This window comes from Candida metapsilosis, assembly GCF_017655625.1.
Source record: "Candida metapsilosis strain BP57 chromosome Unknown scaffold6, whole genome shotgun sequence".
In the NCBI taxonomy this organism is placed as follows: domain Eukaryota; kingdom Fungi; phylum Ascomycota; class Pichiomycetes; order Serinales; family Debaryomycetaceae; genus Lodderomyces; species Lodderomyces metapsilosis.
In genome coordinates this window covers 635,169-654,152 of record NW_027138164.1, presented here as the reverse complement: position 1 = coordinate 654,152, position 18,984 = coordinate 635,169, and the positions used below count along the sequence as shown (strand labels likewise).

The window sequence follows — 18,984 nt, the reverse complement described above, 5'->3', positions numbered from 1 at the left end:
TATTTTTAGCACATGTTTGTACAGTAATCAACAGAGTCGTTGCCAAAAGTCCAAATTCCATCAAAACACGATGTCAAGAAATTGTCCAGCCCATCGACTAAATCTCGAACCTCTTCATCAAACAGATTGACAATTGCAGTCCTCCTCTCTGTCTCTTCACCAAGGTTGGAATCGTCAACTGGTTTACTATAATTAAGAACAAACTCGTTTATGGGGATACCTCTGGGAGTATAGACTGGATGTGGAGAAGCACTATTTTCGCGATTGATAATCAAGGTGTTGCCCAATGATTCACTCTTCTCTTCTTCTTCTTGCTGCTGTTGTTGCATTTCCAAGTCCTGCACCACACTGGGCTTTGACTTGAACCAAGCTGCAACACTCTCAAAAAACAGTTTTGGCTCCCTTCCATAATCATCTCGTTGAAACGGATGCAAATTATTCATAACCACATCATTATTTTGCTGTGATTCCGTTGGTCTAAATCGATCATAGCGACTACCCACATAATCATCAAACAAGTCTCTACTGAATAAGCATGATGCACCTCTTGGTCTAGTTATGCTACGTTGTGGGTAGTATAAATCTGCATCGTAAGGTGGATCATGAGGAGATACAAGTGATGGGACTTCTGGAGTTAATGATATTGACAGTGGATCTGATTGGGTTGGAGATGGGATTTCAAATGAGCTTGATGTGGTGTTGCTGGTGATTGGTAACACTTGGATTGTGCGGTTGTTGTGACTTGGGGCGTGGTCGCTAGTGGTGTTGTTGCTTGTTGATTGGAGGTACTTGTAATGATTAGTGATTTGGAGTTGAAGTTGATGGGTGGGACTTGAAATGGGAGTTGTTGTGTGGTATGCTCTGGGGACGGGTGATAGTTCCACTTGAGGTGGTAGAGGCTCAATAATGACCATTTGTTTAAAGAAGAATGGGGTATAGGGAAGTATATTGTAATGCTGCAAAATTTTAAAGTTCGTAAATTTCGCAACAAAATTTGGAGAAGTTTTAGGAACAACAGTTTACAAGAAAAATAAGCACACCATGAAGAAAGTTGTCATAAGAGAACTGTTTCATTTTCACTTTTATGCGTGGGCTGCTTCTCTACGACATAGATAGCTATAATAAACGTAAGTTGGTTATTCGTGAAGAAAAGTGTGTGTGACAACCTATACATATTACTTTCTTTTCACAATCTCACTACAGCAGATAGAAAGAGACGTTGTATAAGAAGAAGAGAACATAACAAGCTCCTGGTCACATGTTTTCTTTACAGGAATATAATATTTTTTATGACTAATGTTTCATTTTAGTTTTTAGTTTCTTAAAATTTTCTTATAAAATAAATATTCCTCCAGTGTAAAATTTTCCTCTTTTCTTCTTCTTTTCTTCTTCTTCTTCTAATAAAGTTCAGCCACTTGTATAATCGATTTACAAAATGGGAATTCGTTAGTGGGTTTAATAAGAGTTTGACTAAACTCCGGTTGTCGCAGTTTTGGAATACATCCTTTTATCCTCAATCTATGCTTGTTTCAAGTGTTCATTTTGGTGATGCCTTTTTTTAGGAAAGGTATTTCTTTTGGAGTCATCAAAAGTCACTTTGAATGGTACTGACTCGTCTTCCAACTACATTTCCACATTTCGTTGGAAGATGAATAAGTGTCACATAGGATTTGTGGATACGTTAACATTTCACAAAATATTCCCATATCATGGGAATTAATGTGAAGCAATCATATATTCACTTAGTATTACCGTTTTTTGTGTATCTAATTCTCCTCTTTGTTTGGGGATGGTCAGTTTAAAATATACGTTAAAACCTTTAATTTGTAATTGTTGAAAACCATGTAGGTATTCCTTCTAGACACTCTTTTTGCTTTGTATGGTACTACTGGCTGTGATTAATGTATATCATAAAGATCAACTAAGGTCAAGTACAGAGGCTTGAAAGCTTAGAATAAACCTCCTTACTTTCGTAGTAATTCTTTTACAAGTTGCGTGCTTTTACTTTAAACGTATAGCTGGGGAGAAAATGAAAGATTGTAACCATGAGCAGCAAATAACCATACACTGTTCTGTACATCCCTCTAGTTATCTGATTTTGTATTGTACTTGGAGAATAATTGCACTCTGTGTGTTGTTGCTTCCCCAACGGAATATTATGTCACGTGCTTGTTTTTTTCTATGGAGATTTGGGTTGTTTTTTCTGAGTCAGCCAAAAGAAAAATTAATGGATGAATACATACTCTTGTTTTTTTATCTGAACCGCTGATTAGCAAGTCGTCCACGTATAGTGCTATGAGGACCTGTTTTCTGAAGTCATATTTTCAATATTATCTAATCGAATGGTGCTCTAGGTGATAACCTTTTCATCAAGGAGAAAGGTTTTTTATCACAAGGAGTTCAATTGTTTCGAAAAAACATGGATCGTCTCCCTGCTTTATGTTCTATCATGACAAGCGGGGAGATGAGCTTTATGTTTGAAGATATTGTTGAGGACATGAGAATATAAGTTTCCCTGTCCATATGTCTGAAGTTGTGAAAGCATTTCCAAATACAGCAGTCAAGCATTCCTGGGATTTTGTGTTTCAGTTTTTTGAGGATTACTTTCCATTTCATCATGTGTTTATGCTTAGTGAATTTTAAATTTGTCACTGATTTATTTAAAGAACCTATAAATATACGTTTCATTAAAGTTTGTGTAAAACTCATTGAAGACCTTTTGTAGCCTCTACAGAAGACATGTATTATTTTCATTCATAACTTCAGATACTTTTCTCTTGATAAACTACTCAGAATCTCTATATGCACCTTCTAATCAATGTCAATCTTTCCTTCATCCTTCAATTTCTTATACTTTTTCAACAACTTTCTATTCAATTTCCTTCTGCTTCCCTTTGCTCCAGTAGCATCTGATGTATTATTTGAATCACTCTTTTGTGACTCAGTTGAGCCATTGCCAAAAAACGATTTAGAATCACCCATCAACTTTTCAAACTCTTGCAACTCCTTCATAATCAAATCCTGTTCCTTCTTCACCTTTTCACGTTCAGCAATAAGATTCTGCTCCCATTGTTTAAACCCCAATTCATCATCAACTTGATAAGGTGGAACAAATGCCAACTTCTCTTCTGGCATCACATCCCATAAAAATTGATCTTTAATTTTATTCATTGCTGGATTGAGCACTTTCAAACCAGATAACGACTTCTTCAATGGATGTTCCAAAATAGGGTATATTTCATTATGGTCTGGTTCCATATGAGCACTAATTTCTTTACCCAAATGGATCAAACTACGATCATCACGTTCACCAGCCATAAAATTTTTAATCTTTTTGTCTAAATCTTTCGTCTTTTCTGGACGTACATGACGCTTGGGTGGCTGCGGTGGTTTAATAAACTCGGGTGGAATAATAAGATCAATGCCCTTGGGTTGATTTATTCGATCAAGAATGTGTTTTTGACCAAGTGACTCATATATAGATTCAAGTGATTGTTCTTGTAAATGTTCTGGCATTTGTGGTAAAGCAGAAGTGGGGAGATACTGTGGTGGTCTCACCGATGCAGCGGAATCCTTGGCAGTAGAAAGCACAGCACCTCCTTCTGATTCTAACCCACTGCTGGCATCTTTTAATCGACCAAATATTTTTCTCTCTTCCTTTGATTTCGATTTAGGTTTATCATATAATTTTTTATTAGCAACAGGTTTAGTCGTATGGGATAAACATCGCATCGATGCATTAGTAGCTCGAGACAAATGCGATATCAGTCTCAAACAAGATCTAGCCGTTATCATTGTTGAATAAATACACTGGTCTCTTCGTGTGGAGGGCAAAGCTCTGAATGGTCATAAAAAAAGAAAAACTCAGTGTGGTGTGTGTGTGTGGGTCTTCATTACGTTTGGTAAAAGTACACGACCCTATTAGTGTCGTAAATAGTATGTCGCAGAATAACTGAACGCGACATTAAGTTCATTTTGGTGCCCACCAGTTAAGTTTAAACTTTAAAGTGGAGCAAGTGAGGTCAGAATATTGAGATATAAGTGTGACATATAAATGGTGTCTACATAAGCTCTCTCTAATTTATGCATTAACTCAATATCATAGATCACTTTTATTCTAGTGACTCACTATTGATCTGGGGGACTAGGTAGCTAGTAGTAAAAATGAAACAGTCGGGCTTGAGTGTGTATACATTTTGGGTTTAGCTACGTATATAGGTTACTACTTACAGTATTTGATTTGATAGCATCTTTAGTCTTCTTTTATCAAAGTAAGGCAAGTGCAGCAGCAGAAAAACCCTGCAGAAAAATTTTGCAACATTTTTTTGATTCCTTACCCCCCTTTATCTCTTCGTGCTTTTCCTATCAAGCCTACCTTTTGAAGCATTGCAAGAAGTTTTCCTCCACATCGGTCAGCATCATGCATTGGCGCTTGCACCTTTGCACTCCAAATTCTACTACATTACAAGACTCAAGTTGTATCGCCGCATTTACGTTTACGAAGGCTCGGTATTGAAAGGAACAAGAAGACACCGCCGCCGCCGCTTTCAATTCCACAAGGACATTAACAACATAAGGAGCAGCGCGTATACCATCGTAGCAAGACACAATTTCAGCAAATACTTGTCCAAAATGCATACTGATATAGAAGTAAGTCACCTTTTATTGAGAGAATATAACCAACCCCTTATGCAACGTATTTTGAAACACTTCAAAGTCCTTCGACAAGTTGAATTGGTTCTGGACTATTTGAAGAATGGCTCATTCATAGGAATGGATGCTATCTTATTTATGCTTGATTACATGAAATTCCAAACCTGTCCTAACCCCTTAGAGTTCATTCCACCGACACTTATGTGTTACGACTCTCACTTTTTTCCTTCTTCAACAAGAACAATGTCTATTCATGATGGGTGGTTCAAAGCCTACGTCAATACGTTTCTGCTGCTTACTTCCCTAACTATTATTATCTCTAACCCACTCGCACTTGTGCACTTACACCTAAGAGCACTCAACAAATTACGCAGATTGCATCTTCACCACATAAAACCAAAAGCGATTGAATACTGTGTAAGCGAAATGTATGACACATCTTTGCTCCTTGAGTTGTCCATTGTGGGGGAATTTCAGTTACAAACGGTGTTCAAAAACCGACAGTTGGATAAAGATTATCCTCGACTCTCGCAGCTTTGCATTAGGAATTATGAGGAAACTGAGGATACCATCAAGGACCTTAAAGATTTCACACACAACAATATCTCCATACTTATTGTTACAAGCAGGTATAGTAACCACCGTCTCGCACAAATGGTGAGTGAGTTGCGAATCAACTTTCCCAAGTCCTCAATCAATTGGTGGTACGAGCCAATTTGGCTGGGGATGCATGGAAGTTATCACGAAACTTCATTTACTCGTGACATCAATTGGCTAAGTCCTCTGCTTCCATTCTGTATAGTGGGATACCATTTTCCTGGAAAATATCAAGCACGCATAACAAAGACAAAAGACGCCACTGCAGGTCCATACTTTACATTATTGAAGAAGGTTTATTCAAACATGGAGCTAGATGCGATATACAAAGGACTTTTGAATAAAGATAACAAGTTGAGTTTGGGTGTTGGGGTGCACTAAAGTCGTCAATCTTTGATTCCTTATCTGGAAATTGCGCTTGAGAACATATTGCGCGCTTACACAATAGCGCTGCATTTTGCAAACAAATAGCACTGAAAAGAGCCAAGCAGCATACCAAAGTCTTTGCCATCCACCACATTCTCTATCTAAAGCATATTTTCAAGCTTTTAATTGTAAGTAGGATGTAGTTGAGACAAGTACCTCGTTAAAAATGGAAGCGAAACAAACGCTTTTCAAGCATCTTCGACTTAAAGAAATGATGACCGCCATTGTCACAAGCTACAAGTCAAACTTGGCAGGAACCAGAACCACAACTCAAGCCATCACGCATTCTCCCACTCTCAATGAAATATTCCGTGACTGCCGCCAAAGAGACCCACAACTAGTTTATCATTTTATTGAAGCGGTTTACTTAGGAGACGACTACAGGAATGAAGATGAAGTCGCCTCATTTAAAGACATTGTACTTGGTATTGCTCTATTTTATGGACCAGCCCAACCGTTCAAGGGGCAGTTATCAAATAAATTGATAGAAAAGTTACGCACTGTAATACTGGATATAAACTCATTTTGTGCAACAAATTACAACGACACAGAGGTTCCGTTTGAAAACTTAGTCAAAAATGTGGTGTCATTCCATCAGGCCTCTTATATTTCTTTATCTTGCTTTATCCCTTATCTGAGACCCCATTCTTCCTCGGCTCAAATTATTAATGATCTTCAAATTTCAGGCTTGGGAAGGTTTCCAGTGCATTCATTCTATCACGCAAGATTTTGTCAAGCGTTTGACTTGCCAAAAACTCACGTTGGCCCCTTGGAGTATAACTTAAGAACAGTGCTCGATCACTGGTTCACAATACTTACCCAATATCTCCAAGTCGAATCCGATGATGAAGTTGCCGTTCACTCAAGCGAAGGTGGGTTCAAAAAGCATCTGTTTCCTGATTACTTGTTCACGTACCCTGATGGAAGGCGAGTTCCTGTTGAAGTTAAGCGAGCTCCATTGGATGCTTTTTACCATGAAGGCACAATTTCACACTTGGAAATCATGATCCAATTAGTAACTTATATGAAAATGATCAGAAGTGATCTTTCCTTCCTTATTACTCCGCATATTTTGACAAGGGTAGTGTTTAAATCTGATGATTGTGATACAAGTATTGGGAGCAAAACACCGAAGTTGAATGTTCTCACATTTAATCACTTTGATGATAGTGAGTTTGGTATGTTGCCTGCCTGGGTCAGCATGATTAACGATTCTCATCCACAAATATTGAGCAAAGCTGAAACTGATGCTCTTGGAGATGTATTGGATGAGCTCAAAGTTGCTAGAGAGCGCTTAGCCGAATCGGATGATAGTAGTGAATAGACTGAACCTTGAGGAAAATCTACCCCTTTCGAAGTTGCATAGCTGCACATACTTGATACGATCCTTTAAAAGTATTCTGTTATTTAACTTGTAGTCTTCAAACTCTTCGTCTGCTACAAATGCCTTTTTGAAATTTGTTGCGAATGATACGCCTTTTCAAAACAAGTAACCTTTTTGTTCACTGCACTCCCTCCGTTTCATGGCGATTGTCCTCCCATTCATTTGGTGTCACTGAAAACATCATGGAGAAAGTTGGGGTGAAGCTGGTAATGTGAAAGCAACTATTTGGCTATTGCGTATACTTAGCTTCCAGGTCTAGTCAATCACAAAGTATTGTTTAATTATTATAATGATCCCCAGAATTGCGTGCTGTTATGAAATTTATCTCCTAATTTACCAGCACATTAAAGAAGGTCACTTGCTGTACACGCTATGAGTGTGCCCCGATTGGCAATATGGAGCCTTGCCTTGTATCCACTTCATCTGAAACGACCAAATTGAATCGTTTATTTTGACCACGCATCTCAAGTCATAGCATATCTAAGTTCTTCCTGTACTTCTGGCGAAAGCTCTGTGATAGTATTAGTGAGGTAAGGAAACTCTGGTAATGATAGCATGAGTAGTAAAGAATTTTTTTTTTTTTTTTTCACGTTTCAGCTGGTGATACGCACGTGTGGCGCTCGACGCGATTCTCATCCACTTTTCGTTGATTCCCATTTCTTTCTCGAGGTGTATATGGTAAAGCAAATCCCTCGTTCGAATCTATCAAAACTATTCAACATGTCTATTCATAGAGAGAAAGTTGATGTTACTCAATTACCCCATCATTACGATGGTCAAGTGACTCTTGCTGTTATTGGTGGTACTGGATTATACGATTTACCCAATTTACATCCAATTGCTAGATTGACACTTAGTACTCCATGGGGGTTCCCATCTAGTCCAATTACGATTTCCAAAACAGAACTGGGATTCCCAGTGGCGTTTTTAGCAAGACATGGTCAACATCACGATTTGTTACCTAGTGATGTGCCATCTAGAGCAAATATTGCCGCATTAAAGAAATTGGGAGTTAAAGCCATTGTGGCGTTTTCAGCTGTTGGTTCATTACAACAAGAGATTAAACCAAGAGATTTCGTGTTGCCTACACAAATCATTGATAGAACTAAAGGTATTAGACCATCAACATTTTTTGAAAAGGGGTTTGTAGCTCATGCTATGTTTGGGGAACCATTTGATTTGAAATTGAATGCGCTTATTGCGAATGCTATTCCATCAGCAGGGTTCCTTGAAGGATTTGACAAGGAGGATGCTAATCCAACTTTACATACTAAAGAGCATACCAATAATGGGGAAGATTTGACTGTTATCTGTATGGAAGGACCTCAATTCTCAACTCGTGCTGAATCGAAATTGTATCGCTCATGGGGAGGATCCATCATTAATATGTCTGTTTTACCTGAAGCTAAATTAGCAAGAGAAGCTGAAATTGCTTATCAAATGATTTGCATGTCAACTGATTATGACTCTTGGAATGAGAGTGAAGAACCCGTTACTGTGGAAACAGTTGTTGGTAATTTGAAAGCCAACTCAGCCAATGCTTGTAAATTAGCAGCCAAATTGATTGACGAATTTGCTGAAAAAGGTGGCGAAATCGGTGACGATATTCAAGGGTCAATGAAGTTTGCCGTTAGTACTAGTCCTCATGGAGTAAAGAAGGAATTGTTGGAAAAGATGCACTTTTTGTTCCCAGGTTACTGGCAAGTTTAGATAGACTATAGAAAACACTACACTTTTATTCAATTATCGTAAACATTTCGTTTCTCTACTAATACAAATACTAAATACTCCTTACTGAATGTGCCAACGAATGAACCGGCCTCAAAACAGCCTCATCCAATTCATTTTCATATTCCAAATCATTCCATTCATCTTCTTTCTTATTGTAAGGGCTGTAAATGACCCAGAATGCACATCCTCCAATAAAACAAGCAACTGCTAAACCAGTATAAGTCCAAACCATCTTGGGGTCTTTACTGACTGGAGATAAAGCAATACCAATAGCAGAACCAAATGCATTAGTAACAAGGAAAAGGGACATAATGAACGACTTCATTGAAACTGGTGCTTTGGTGTATGCATACTCCAAACCAGTGACTGAAGCGAAAATTTCTGACATGGCAATCAAAAAGTATGCTGGAGTTTGCAAAGCGATGTGGATATTGTTACCATTTGGACATGTTTTTGGATGATCATAACATGGACCTGACTTGTAGATAAAGTGTTGTAAAACAGCAGCGTAAATCATTGCACCAGTACCAAACATGAAACCGAAAAAGATCTTTGAAATTGGCTTCATTGGTGTAAATCTTCTAAGGAATGGGTAGACAATTCTTTCCATAACCGGGATAAAGATAATGATACAAATGGAGTCGAAAGCTTGTAAGAAATCGTTAGGTAATCCATGAGATCTCATTTGACCAGCTTGAGAAACAAAGTTATTAATCATTTGTCCGTACGTGACCCAGTAGATTGGATAGAATACAAACACTTTACATGCGTACAAAGCACGTCTAACTTCTTCAACGAAATGATCAGTCCATGGGAACTCCCTTTCTGGGTGAACTGAAGGCTTGGCATTGTCAAGGTTAAATCCATTGGTTACACCAACCCAAGCACATTTGAATGTTCTATTAATGATTTTATCAGAAACTGGAATATCAACCGATCTATTCTTACCAAGAACCAAGGAGATCAATGCAAGGAAAAAGAAACAGAATGGTAACAAATAAGCGGCCCAGAATCCAACATGTGCTTCCAATTCAGTAGTGGCAATAACTGACAAACTACCAATATTGATCATCAAATAGAACCATAAAAAGATATTTTGCACAGTGATATTTGGATCGACAATTACCCTCTCACCATTCTTTCTAACGGAAATTCTTGGTTTTCTCTTAGGAACTTGATCAGCCAAGTATGGAGAAACATTTGATTTGATCATACCTGTACCGACACCAATAATGATAATACCAACAACATAACCACCAAGGGCAGTGCTTTTGCTGGTGATGGATGGTATCGAAGTAACAAACAAGATCAATTCACCAATAATGTAAACAAAACAAGCAACGAAAAGGGTCTTGTATTTACCCCAATACGTATCAGCAAGCCAACCTCCGAAAATAGGAGTAAGATAACACCAGAATTGGAAGAAATATGACAAACCCGTAGCACCTTGTTGCTTTAAATCCAACATACCTTTAGGGTGATCATTAGGTCCATTTTGCATATAGTTCTGGAAAGGAGCAGATAAACCATAATAGGAGAATCTTTCTGCCAATTCAACAACAGCAACCAACCAAGCTGCAAATGGGACTTTATCAGCAACGTGTCTCAAGGTTTTAGATTCATGCTCAGTTGGCTCTCTACCTTCATCTTCATCTCGAAGTGAATCGTCAATATAGTTTAATTCATTTGAGTTGGATTTTTTAACTTCAGTCTCTTCAACTGAATCAGTTCTGATGACGTCGGTGTTTTTTTCGTTGGTTCCTGATGGTGCGCCTACTGGTGATGCATCTGACGACGAGGCGAATGCCACTTCTTGTGGTTGTTCTTCAACGTTCTGTATATAATCCTTCTTTTCTGACATAATGGAAAAGCCAAGAATTAGTAAAGTGAAGGGAAAATGTCTTGGATATAGGGGGATAATATTAAAACTTTAAAAAAAATAAAAAAAAACCCTCTTCAAGATAAAATCAAGAAAAATTGCAACCTATTTATTGCAAAAGTGAAAAAAATAAAAAAGGGTAAGTTATAAAAAAAGAAATAAGTATTAAGCATGAGGAAATTGATAACAAAGCACAGCGATTTACCCGAAAGTGGGAAAAAAGTATTAGGCGGCAAACTTACATAAGAAAAAAATTTTCTTTTTGCTTGTATTGTTTGCCTTTGTCTTACCCCAGCTCGTCATTTGTCATTGATAAAAAAACAGAAAGGGCATTATGCACCACCAATCTCATCTAATTTTATTTGCTTTTGTCCCCCAAAGTTTTTGAAGGGCATTTTGACAACTTTTTTTTTTGTTTTTTTGTATGTGGGTTGCATTTGCATTGTTTTTGGGTTTTTGTGGTTTGTGTTTTCTGGCGTTTAGCTTATGAAAAAAAGAAATTTGGCAGGATAAAATACCCGCCGTGCGGAAATAGCATCATCTCAATTGCTTTTTAAGTTTGAACGACACTTTTACTACTAAGTCGGGTCGGGGAAAAATTTTAGTCGTGTGAAGTTTCTGCTAAACAAGTCAATCATTTATTTTGTGATTCGTGCCGTACGTGAAACAGAAACGGAATTGGGAGAGGAGATCAGACGATAACAAATTCATGCAGCAACTCTTTCTGCAGCAAAAAGGGGGGAGGAGCAGCTTATAATCATACGTTCACGCCGTGTATGCGTAAACGCCATACCACATGCGAGAATAATGTACGCTTTTGGACTAGTGCGTCCTTCACCGGATGCATACTACTGGGGCATGTGAATGTTTCGGGGGTACTTCGCCTCTGGTCCAGCTACGGATTTATTCTTCAGGTTATTTCTTTTCTTTAATTCACGGCATTTTCATGTCAAACTTTTCTTTTTGTTGAATCTACAGGGTACAAAGAGGCCCAAGAGACACAAAGTTAATTATTGGAAGTCAACGCCTTAACTTTAAATATCAAACTTCTCATTGGGGATAGATTTCCGAGCCATTCATACAATTAATTTGAAGTCATTCATGTTCAAGTCACTTAGTAATTCAAATGTTTAACGATCATGAGGTATTCGGTTATATTCGGATGAAACCGAAACAACCGAATGAGCCAGAGAACTCCCTTTGTATCTATTTCGCTCCACTTGTATGTGTTTTTGCTTGAAATCGCCGTATGAAGTTCTGCCCTTTTGTTACCCCAGACTTTGCATAGACTAATGCGCCAAGTGTAAACCAGTTGCAGCACGGTGTATAAGACAATGGAACAAAGTAAGTACGATCGTTACTTTATCTGTAAATCTTATTTGATTATTGTCCTATCAAAGACAAATCTCGCATACAATTCGATTCCCCGGGTTTTGCGTCATAAAAATGAGGATCAATTATCTGTTTCCCCTCCTACAAAGTATAGAACAATACCTTGATTTATGAGAGTTTACTAAAATCGAACAATTTTCAAAGTTATGTGTCCTCCTCGACTTGAAAATTTGCGGTCTTGGCAAACAAAGAGGCACAGGTATAGCTCTGCATAAATATTGGAATGCAACAACTAAAACCAGAAAAGAGTACCTCCGTAGCGATAATGCCGAGGAAGCTATGCATGGCTGAAAAATAAGAGGGCTTTGCGACTTCTGGCAAATTGAGCCCTTTACATCAACTTGTCTCAAAACCCCCTACGTTGTTTCAATAATAAATACTAATTTTTTTTTTTTGCAGACACTATATAGAACTAAAATAATACATAAAGCTAACAGAGCTTAGTAGTAGTCGTAATCATCAGCACTTCCATTCTGACTAACACCAGAAATGGTAAATTCTCTTGTAGAATGGCTTAGCTTTCAAAATGGCTCTTTCTTCAGCAATCTCTTGTTTAAGCAAGTCCAAATCTAAATCAGTTCTACCAGTATCAATATCAATTTCATGGGCTCTGTAAAACAATCTCCAGTTCCTAGCCCAAAGTTTATGACCAACATAAAATACAAGAACAACAGGAACAGTCAAAAAGTTCATAAAGAAATCATTGGCATTTGGTTTCGTTCCCAATGGCCATACTGCAATCCAGAATTGCAAACACAACACAACCAAGTTCAAAAGCATACCCCAATAAGCACCAATCAAACCTGGTTGAGATACAAATGGAATTTCTCCAGTGTCTCTACCTTGTGCTCTCAAAGCAGCTCTGAATCTAATGTGGCACAAATTGATGGAACCCCAAGTGAAAATTGATGACAATCCAGACAAGGCTAATAACCAGTTGAATACAAGGTTTTGCTTTGGTGAAGCGGCAAGGAAACACAAGGCTCCAATGGCCAATTGAACAATGACACCAACCAAAGGTCTACCTTGTTTATCAATGTATCCAAAAATCTTTGGTGCTTGGTTAGAAGCAGCCAATGCAGCTAAAGTTCTTGATGAACCGAAAACGGAAGCGTTACCAACTGACAACACGGCAATCATAATGACAACATTCATAACTGAAGGTAATCCGCTAATACCACCCAACTTGATAGCAATAACAAATGGTGAAGCAGAAGCAGTGTTTTCAGCATTAAACAAATCATTGTTGTCATAAGGAACCAAAATACCAACCAAGGTTAAACAAATGACATAAAACAAAGTGATTCTCCAAAACACTTGCTTACAAGCTTTTGGCAATGATTTTCTTGGGTTACTTGATTCAGCTGATGCCAATCCAACCAATTCAGTACCAGCAAAAGCAAAAGCAGCACCCACAAACACAGTAATGACACCTTTAACTCCATTGGCGAAAGCACCTGGATGTTGCCAGTATTTACCACCGATATATCCACGACCATTTGGAGATCCACCAGCAGCTAAAACAATACCCAATATGATGAAACCAACAACGGCAGTGACTTTGATGGCACTGAAGATAAACTCCGCCTCACCATAACCACGAACTCCGAAAAAGTTAATGGCAATAATCAACACATAAAATATCACAACAAACGCCGCTGAATTTGTCGTTGTATCCCAAAACTTAATCGTCACTGCCGCAGCCACCAATTCCAACGGTAACACAACTAGCCATTGCATAGCATAGTTCCAAGCCATAGCGAAACCCCAAGAAGGGTCAACGAATCTAATATTATAAGTAACAAAAGCACCAGCAACAGGGAAAGTAACTGCTAATTCACCCAATGATTGCACCGTACAGTAGATCATAGTACCAATAAGAATATAAGCAATAATTAAACCAGCTGGACCACCAGTATGTAACGAACTACCAGAACCAACAAACAAACCAGTACCTATACTACCACCAATAGCAATCATTTGCAAATGTCTATTCTTTAATGATTTACTCAAGGGTGAGTTTGCAGTCAAGATGGCAATCTTTTCCGCTTCAGATAAGTTTGGGTCAATACCCATGGCATCAGTATCGGCTCTTTTAAAACTGTCTTTAAACTTGGCCCAACCTTTCAAAGGTGGTTGAGCATCTTGAGCGTCGAATCCATCGATATAGACTCCACCTTCTTTATCGTCAGAGCCAGCAATCTCTCGCGAAGTGATGTAATTTAATTCCTTTTCAGGCATATTGTATGAGGGATAATTGTTGTCAAGGGGAATAGACGAAGACGCTTTGGAGGGAATTTCACCTCTTTATTTATACTTCCATTATTATATACTTTGAGGGTGTGTTTTTAACAATAGACGACACAAGATAACAATGTAAAAAAAAAAAGAGAAATTGGAAAATTAATTGATAAAAAATGAGTGATACAACAAAAACGCCTGATCTGCAAATAACCAATCAGAGAGAAACGTTTGGAGTTGGGAAAAAAGCTTTGAAAAGAAAACTGATCTCTTGTATCAAGGAGAAGCCTAATATGCATAGTAGGTTATTGTTATGTAGTGGCAGATACCAATAAAAGTTAATTTGTGTTTGGGCGTTTATTGCTTTTTGTCATTTCTTTTTCTTTTTATCTTATCAGCTGCGAAAAAAAAAAGAATTGAAATTTCTGATAAACATGGAAAAATGCCAATGCGTTATTTGCAATCAGTGGGATGATGAGTAGATAGGAGCAAGGTGACCCGAGATGACGATACTGTAGCTGCTAAGATTAGGCTAGTTTTCTAGTGAGAAAAACGACGTAGTAGGTCCCTAACTAGAGCGCTTCAAATTTAACCGCTGACTTACTTGAAACGGAAATTCAAATGTATGGAGGAACAGCGAAAAACCGCAGTATAACCATACAATTAATACACAATATCTCTTGTTCTCAATGCATGTTTCTCTATAAGCCTTTTGTGTATCGCGATAAACAATTGTGGATTAATTTGTGCAAAAACAAAAAAAAAATCTCCTCAAAACGCCGTATGGGTTTTATATTACATAATTGCTTATGTAAATCAATTTTTAGTTGATTGTAATTTGACACAGATACACCGGCAATCGTAATTCCAAGTCGATGGGTTCATAGACGTTTAGAGAATTATCACACTACTGTTCACTCAGTCCTACACCTATTGATCTGGCTCCCATCAGATACAACATTTTCAGTGCCAGCAATGTAAAGTCGTCACCAGTTACTGATTGAATTGTTGCATTTATCCGTTCACAATTTCTTTTCCTTCTGAAATTTAACACGTTATGCATTTTCATAAAAGTCAAATTTATGCTTTTTTCTTGGTGTTTCTAGCGGCACACGTCAGTTCGTCAGTTGATAATAAAAAAAGTTTAAAATTTCTACTTCTATTTCTTGTCCTACCCCTAGACAGGATCAAATAAAACTTTTGGTGGGGGGTGGTAGGATCCAATTTTCTTTCTCTTAAGGTGGCAGATTTTTGCATTTTAAAGTTTTTTTGCCGCTGCCTTAAGTAGCCAACACTTGCAGTTTGTTCCGACGGAGCCGCTCAACAAAAGTTGAAACGAGTTCAAAAGACGTCTTTAGGTTAGTAAACTACGATAAGGTTGTGATGAAACAAGTGTTTTCTGCATCGGCGAGCTCAACATTGAGTAAGCTCTTTCGACTAACTTCTCTTGTGTATGGTTCGATTCAGTATCTGCACAACAGGCAAACTCTCTCTGTAGAACTGTTCAAAACGCCTTTCGATAGGGTGCTATTGAGTGAGGAGTGAGGCTCGCTTTCTCTCAATCAGCAGAGGAAAGTACGTGTCAATTATTGGCTATCAAAGGCCGCTACTTTCGCCTACACTATAGAAACCATTTGTAAAAACTGGTTAGGCTGAACTTATACCTATTCCTTCAAGCTTATCCTACAGCTATTTCATCACAAAAGTATTGAGCCTCAGATTTCAGTTATAAAACGCCGTACACTCCTTAATTTCCCTCCCCTCTTCCGCTTAAGAAAAAATCAAACACCAAAGTGCCAGTATTTTAAGTAAAGATGCAGGGGAAGTGAGTTGTATTTGTGCACGTCAAAAAACAATCAATCCTTGTTGTTTTTTAGATCTGCATTTCCCCACAATTTTTCCCAATTTTTCAATTTGCAAAAGTTTCTCATTTGTATTATACATAAACTCCGGGGTTTTTGCAGTTTTTGCGGATTACACCGATATTACAAACGTAGGACCTTTCAAATCTACCCAATCAATTGAATTGCAATTACACTAATCGTCTACACCTTTTCCCATTCATAAAATATTTGTCTATTGACGATAAACACTATATTATCCCCCTTTACTTTGCTACTCTAGACCAGTTCTTAAACTCTTCCTCACCATATTGAATATTTTGAATCCATTCATTTACTTTAGCGGCAACTTCCCCACTTCCACCAGCAACAGTAGGAACAGCAATCAGTTCACCATGATACTCAATGTTATTAATTGGAGCAACAATAGCAGCAGTTCCAGTACCAAACGCTTCAATCAATTGACCCTTTTGAGCTCTTTCTTTAACTTCATGAATGGTCAATTTACGTTCATTAACTTGCCATCCACTGCCACCTAATTTCTCTTTGGCAATTTCCAATGTTGAATCACGAGTGACACCTGGTAAAATCATACCTGCCAATGGTGGAGTAACCAATTCCGATGTACCATCATCATTCTTGAATGCAAAGAATACATTCATAGCTCCAACTTCAGTGATTTCTCCATCGTCACCAAACAACCACAAGTTTTGAGAATGGCCCCTTGCAGCAGCTTCAGTTTGGGGTTGAATACATGAAACGTAATTGGCACCCAATTTATAAGCACCAACACCTTTAGGCCATGCACGTACTGCATAGTCGGTAGCTTCCAATGACACTGGCTTGAATCCAGAACCGAAATATGGTCCAACTGGTGATGCAATAAGGTACAACTTAGCCTCAGTTGGTGCAGATACGCCCAATCCAACAGAAGTACCAATCAAAGTTGGTCTCAAGTACAATGAATAACCTTTACCTTGAGGTACAAATTTCTCTTCCAAGAGTAAGAACTTGTCAACCAACTTCAAAAACTCTTCACCGTCAAAAGTAGGCAATGAAGCTCTCTTGGCTGATCTATTCATTCTTTCCATATTTTTATCTGGTCTAAATGTACGAATTTGACCTTTGGAATCACGATATGCCTTCATACCTTCGAATAACTCAAAAGAATAGTGTAATACACAAGTGGCTGGGTCCATTTTAAAATCATGGTATGGCTTGATGGTTGGTGTGAGCCATCCATGGTCGGCGGACCAATCAATCTCTAAAATATAATCAGTGAATGATTTACCAAATTTCAATTCTGAATTTGGCAAAGGTTCCTTTGGGGTGGAAGTTTTGGTAATTTCCAATTTGGAGGAATCTAATGGAGCTGACATTGTGAAGATGTATGTAGTAAATGAAGCTGTATAAAAAGAAGGTTTGGTATTGATTGTACTGGTTTTATAAAAATAAAAATTTTTGAAATCGTCACCTTTCGGTATAACAAATGAGTCAAATTTTTTTTTTTCGTTTAAATATTTCGGTTATCAAAGGCAAAAAATGGGCCTATACCGGCGTCAAAATCTACAACCAGAAAACACAAGTTACAACATCTACTAGATACCTCTCTTACTCCTCTATTCAGTTCTCTTTGTCAATACACCATACTCATCAGGATAGAAAATCAACCTTTCAACTCCCTTCTTTGTCAAGATAACCATTCTAATAACACCACCAGAAGAACCATCCCACTTAATAGCTTCAGCCAAAGCAGTCTTTATAAAATCAACCGTTTCATCCTTCTCCATATTTGCCTTGAAGTTTTCATTACACCATCCATAGATAAAAGTCGATCCACTTCCAGCAATGGCATAATCTTGCTTATGTATCGATCCACCAATAGGGATGGAATATACCGATCCACCGTATTTATCATCATATCCAGCACATATAATACCAGCAGTCAAATTGTCTTTATTGTTGTAACAAATCTCTTGAAATACATTGGCAGCGACATTTGTGGTTGGCTTTTGTCCGTTGGGCAATTGTGATGAGTAAATTTGTAAATAGTATTTAACCATATCGGCAACTGCTTGAGTATCAGCAGCTGAACCTGAACGACAACAGTATATGGTATCATGTATTTGTGTTAGCTTATCGGTGACTCTATTGGCAATATAAGATCCAGTTGTCGTTCGTGAATCAGCACCTAAAATTACTCCATCTTTAAAAGTAACTGCCATAATTGAAGTACCTAAATTGACTTCACCTTTTTTCAAGTGATTTATATCTACTTTAATTCCGTTCATTGAGGATACAATTGGATGTGATAGGGTGTATTTAAAGGAATTGATTGATGAAACCTTTTGCCTCTAATAAAATGGGAATTTTTTTTGCCTCTCGTTGGAAAGAAAAATGAAGAAACCTAAAAGAGACAGTCACATGATATACACGTGACGTATTGACACTCGATAACATACACGTGACTACTTCTATTTTTATCTCACTAGTCACGCAAACTAACAAACAGAGGCTTATTGTGAAACGTATCATAGGAATTCGTAACCTGTCATGATTTCCTATCAGCAGTAGCCGACAGACAGTGTGGTTATAGCGTATAGAGCGGCAAAGGGTCGTGACAAACACGTCAAAGAAAAAAAAAAAGTATTGCCTAAAAACAATTGAGTTCTTTGTTTGTGTCGTTTTCTCTTCAAGCTGTCATATGAAACAGACGAAGTTTTTTTTGTTTTGTCAGAAGCGCCAGATTTTTAACCATCAACAACTTATATTTGCTATACGAGTATAAGACTACAGAAATAAACAGTTGAGACTTCATCCACCAATTTATCATCCACTAT

General features: G+C 37.8%; 8 protein-coding genes across 8 annotated transcripts; 2 read left to right on the top strand and 6 right to left on the bottom strand. All coding sequences in view use genetic code 12, as the record gives it.

Annotated features, from left to right (window-relative positions):
- Nucleotides 1-5: 5 nt before the first annotated feature.
- On the bottom strand, nucleotides 6-914 carry I9W82_004478 (uncharacterized protein; the record flags this gene model as incomplete). Its single annotated transcript, XM_067693554.1, has 1 exon — nucleotides 6-914. The coding sequence occupies one exon, from the start codon at nucleotides 912-914 to the stop codon at nucleotides 6-8; it is 909 nt and encodes a 302-aa protein (XP_067547265.1).
- Nucleotides 915-2,811: 1,897 nt separating this feature from the next.
- Nucleotides 2,812-3,795, bottom strand: I9W82_004477 (uncharacterized protein; the record flags this gene model as incomplete). The annotated part of the gene is made up of 1 exon (XM_067693553.1): nucleotides 2,812-3,795. The coding sequence occupies one exon, from the start codon at nucleotides 3,793-3,795 to the stop codon at nucleotides 2,812-2,814; it is 984 nt and encodes a 327-aa protein (XP_067547264.1).
- Nucleotides 3,796-5,842: 2,047 nt separating this feature from the next.
- On the top strand, nucleotides 5,843-7,000 carry I9W82_004476 (uncharacterized protein; the record flags this gene model as incomplete). Its single annotated transcript, XM_067693552.1, has 1 exon — nucleotides 5,843-7,000. One exon carries the CDS (start codon nucleotides 5,843-5,845, stop codon nucleotides 6,998-7,000), a length of 1,158 nt encoding a protein of 385 aa, XP_067547263.1.
- Nucleotides 7,001-7,780: 780 nt separating this feature from the next.
- On the top strand, nucleotides 7,781-8,770 carry MEU1 (S-methyl-5-thioadenosine phosphorylase; the record flags this gene model as incomplete). The annotated part of the gene is made up of 1 exon (XM_067693551.1): nucleotides 7,781-8,770. The coding sequence occupies one exon, from the start codon at nucleotides 7,781-7,783 to the stop codon at nucleotides 8,768-8,770; it is 990 nt and encodes a 329-aa protein (XP_067547262.1).
- Nucleotides 8,771-8,840: 70 nt separating this feature from the next.
- On the bottom strand, nucleotides 8,841-10,652 carry PTR22 (Ptr22p; the record flags this gene model as incomplete). The annotated part of the gene is made up of 1 exon (XM_067693550.1): nucleotides 8,841-10,652. One exon carries the CDS (start codon nucleotides 10,650-10,652, stop codon nucleotides 8,841-8,843), a length of 1,812 nt encoding a protein of 603 aa, XP_067547261.1.
- Nucleotides 10,653-12,539: 1,887 nt separating this feature from the next.
- GAP2 (amino acid permease) lies at nucleotides 12,540-14,303 on the bottom strand (the record flags this gene model as incomplete). Its single annotated transcript, XM_067693549.1, has 1 exon — nucleotides 12,540-14,303. The coding sequence occupies one exon, from the start codon at nucleotides 14,301-14,303 to the stop codon at nucleotides 12,540-12,542; it is 1,764 nt and encodes a 587-aa protein (XP_067547260.1).
- A 2,107-nt stretch (nucleotides 14,304-16,410) lies between these two features.
- Nucleotides 16,411-17,523, bottom strand: BAT22 (Bat22p; the record flags this gene model as incomplete). The annotated part of the gene is made up of 1 exon (XM_067693548.1): nucleotides 16,411-17,523. The coding sequence occupies one exon, from the start codon at nucleotides 17,521-17,523 to the stop codon at nucleotides 16,411-16,413; it is 1,113 nt and encodes a 370-aa protein (XP_067547259.1).
- A 240-nt stretch (nucleotides 17,524-17,763) lies between these two features.
- On the bottom strand, nucleotides 17,764-18,435 carry PRE3 (proteasome core particle subunit beta 1; the record flags this gene model as incomplete). Its single annotated transcript, XM_067693547.1, has 1 exon — nucleotides 17,764-18,435. One exon carries the CDS (start codon nucleotides 18,433-18,435, stop codon nucleotides 17,764-17,766), a length of 672 nt encoding a protein of 223 aa, XP_067547258.1.
- Between the last annotated feature and the right edge of the window lie 549 nt (nucleotides 18,436-18,984).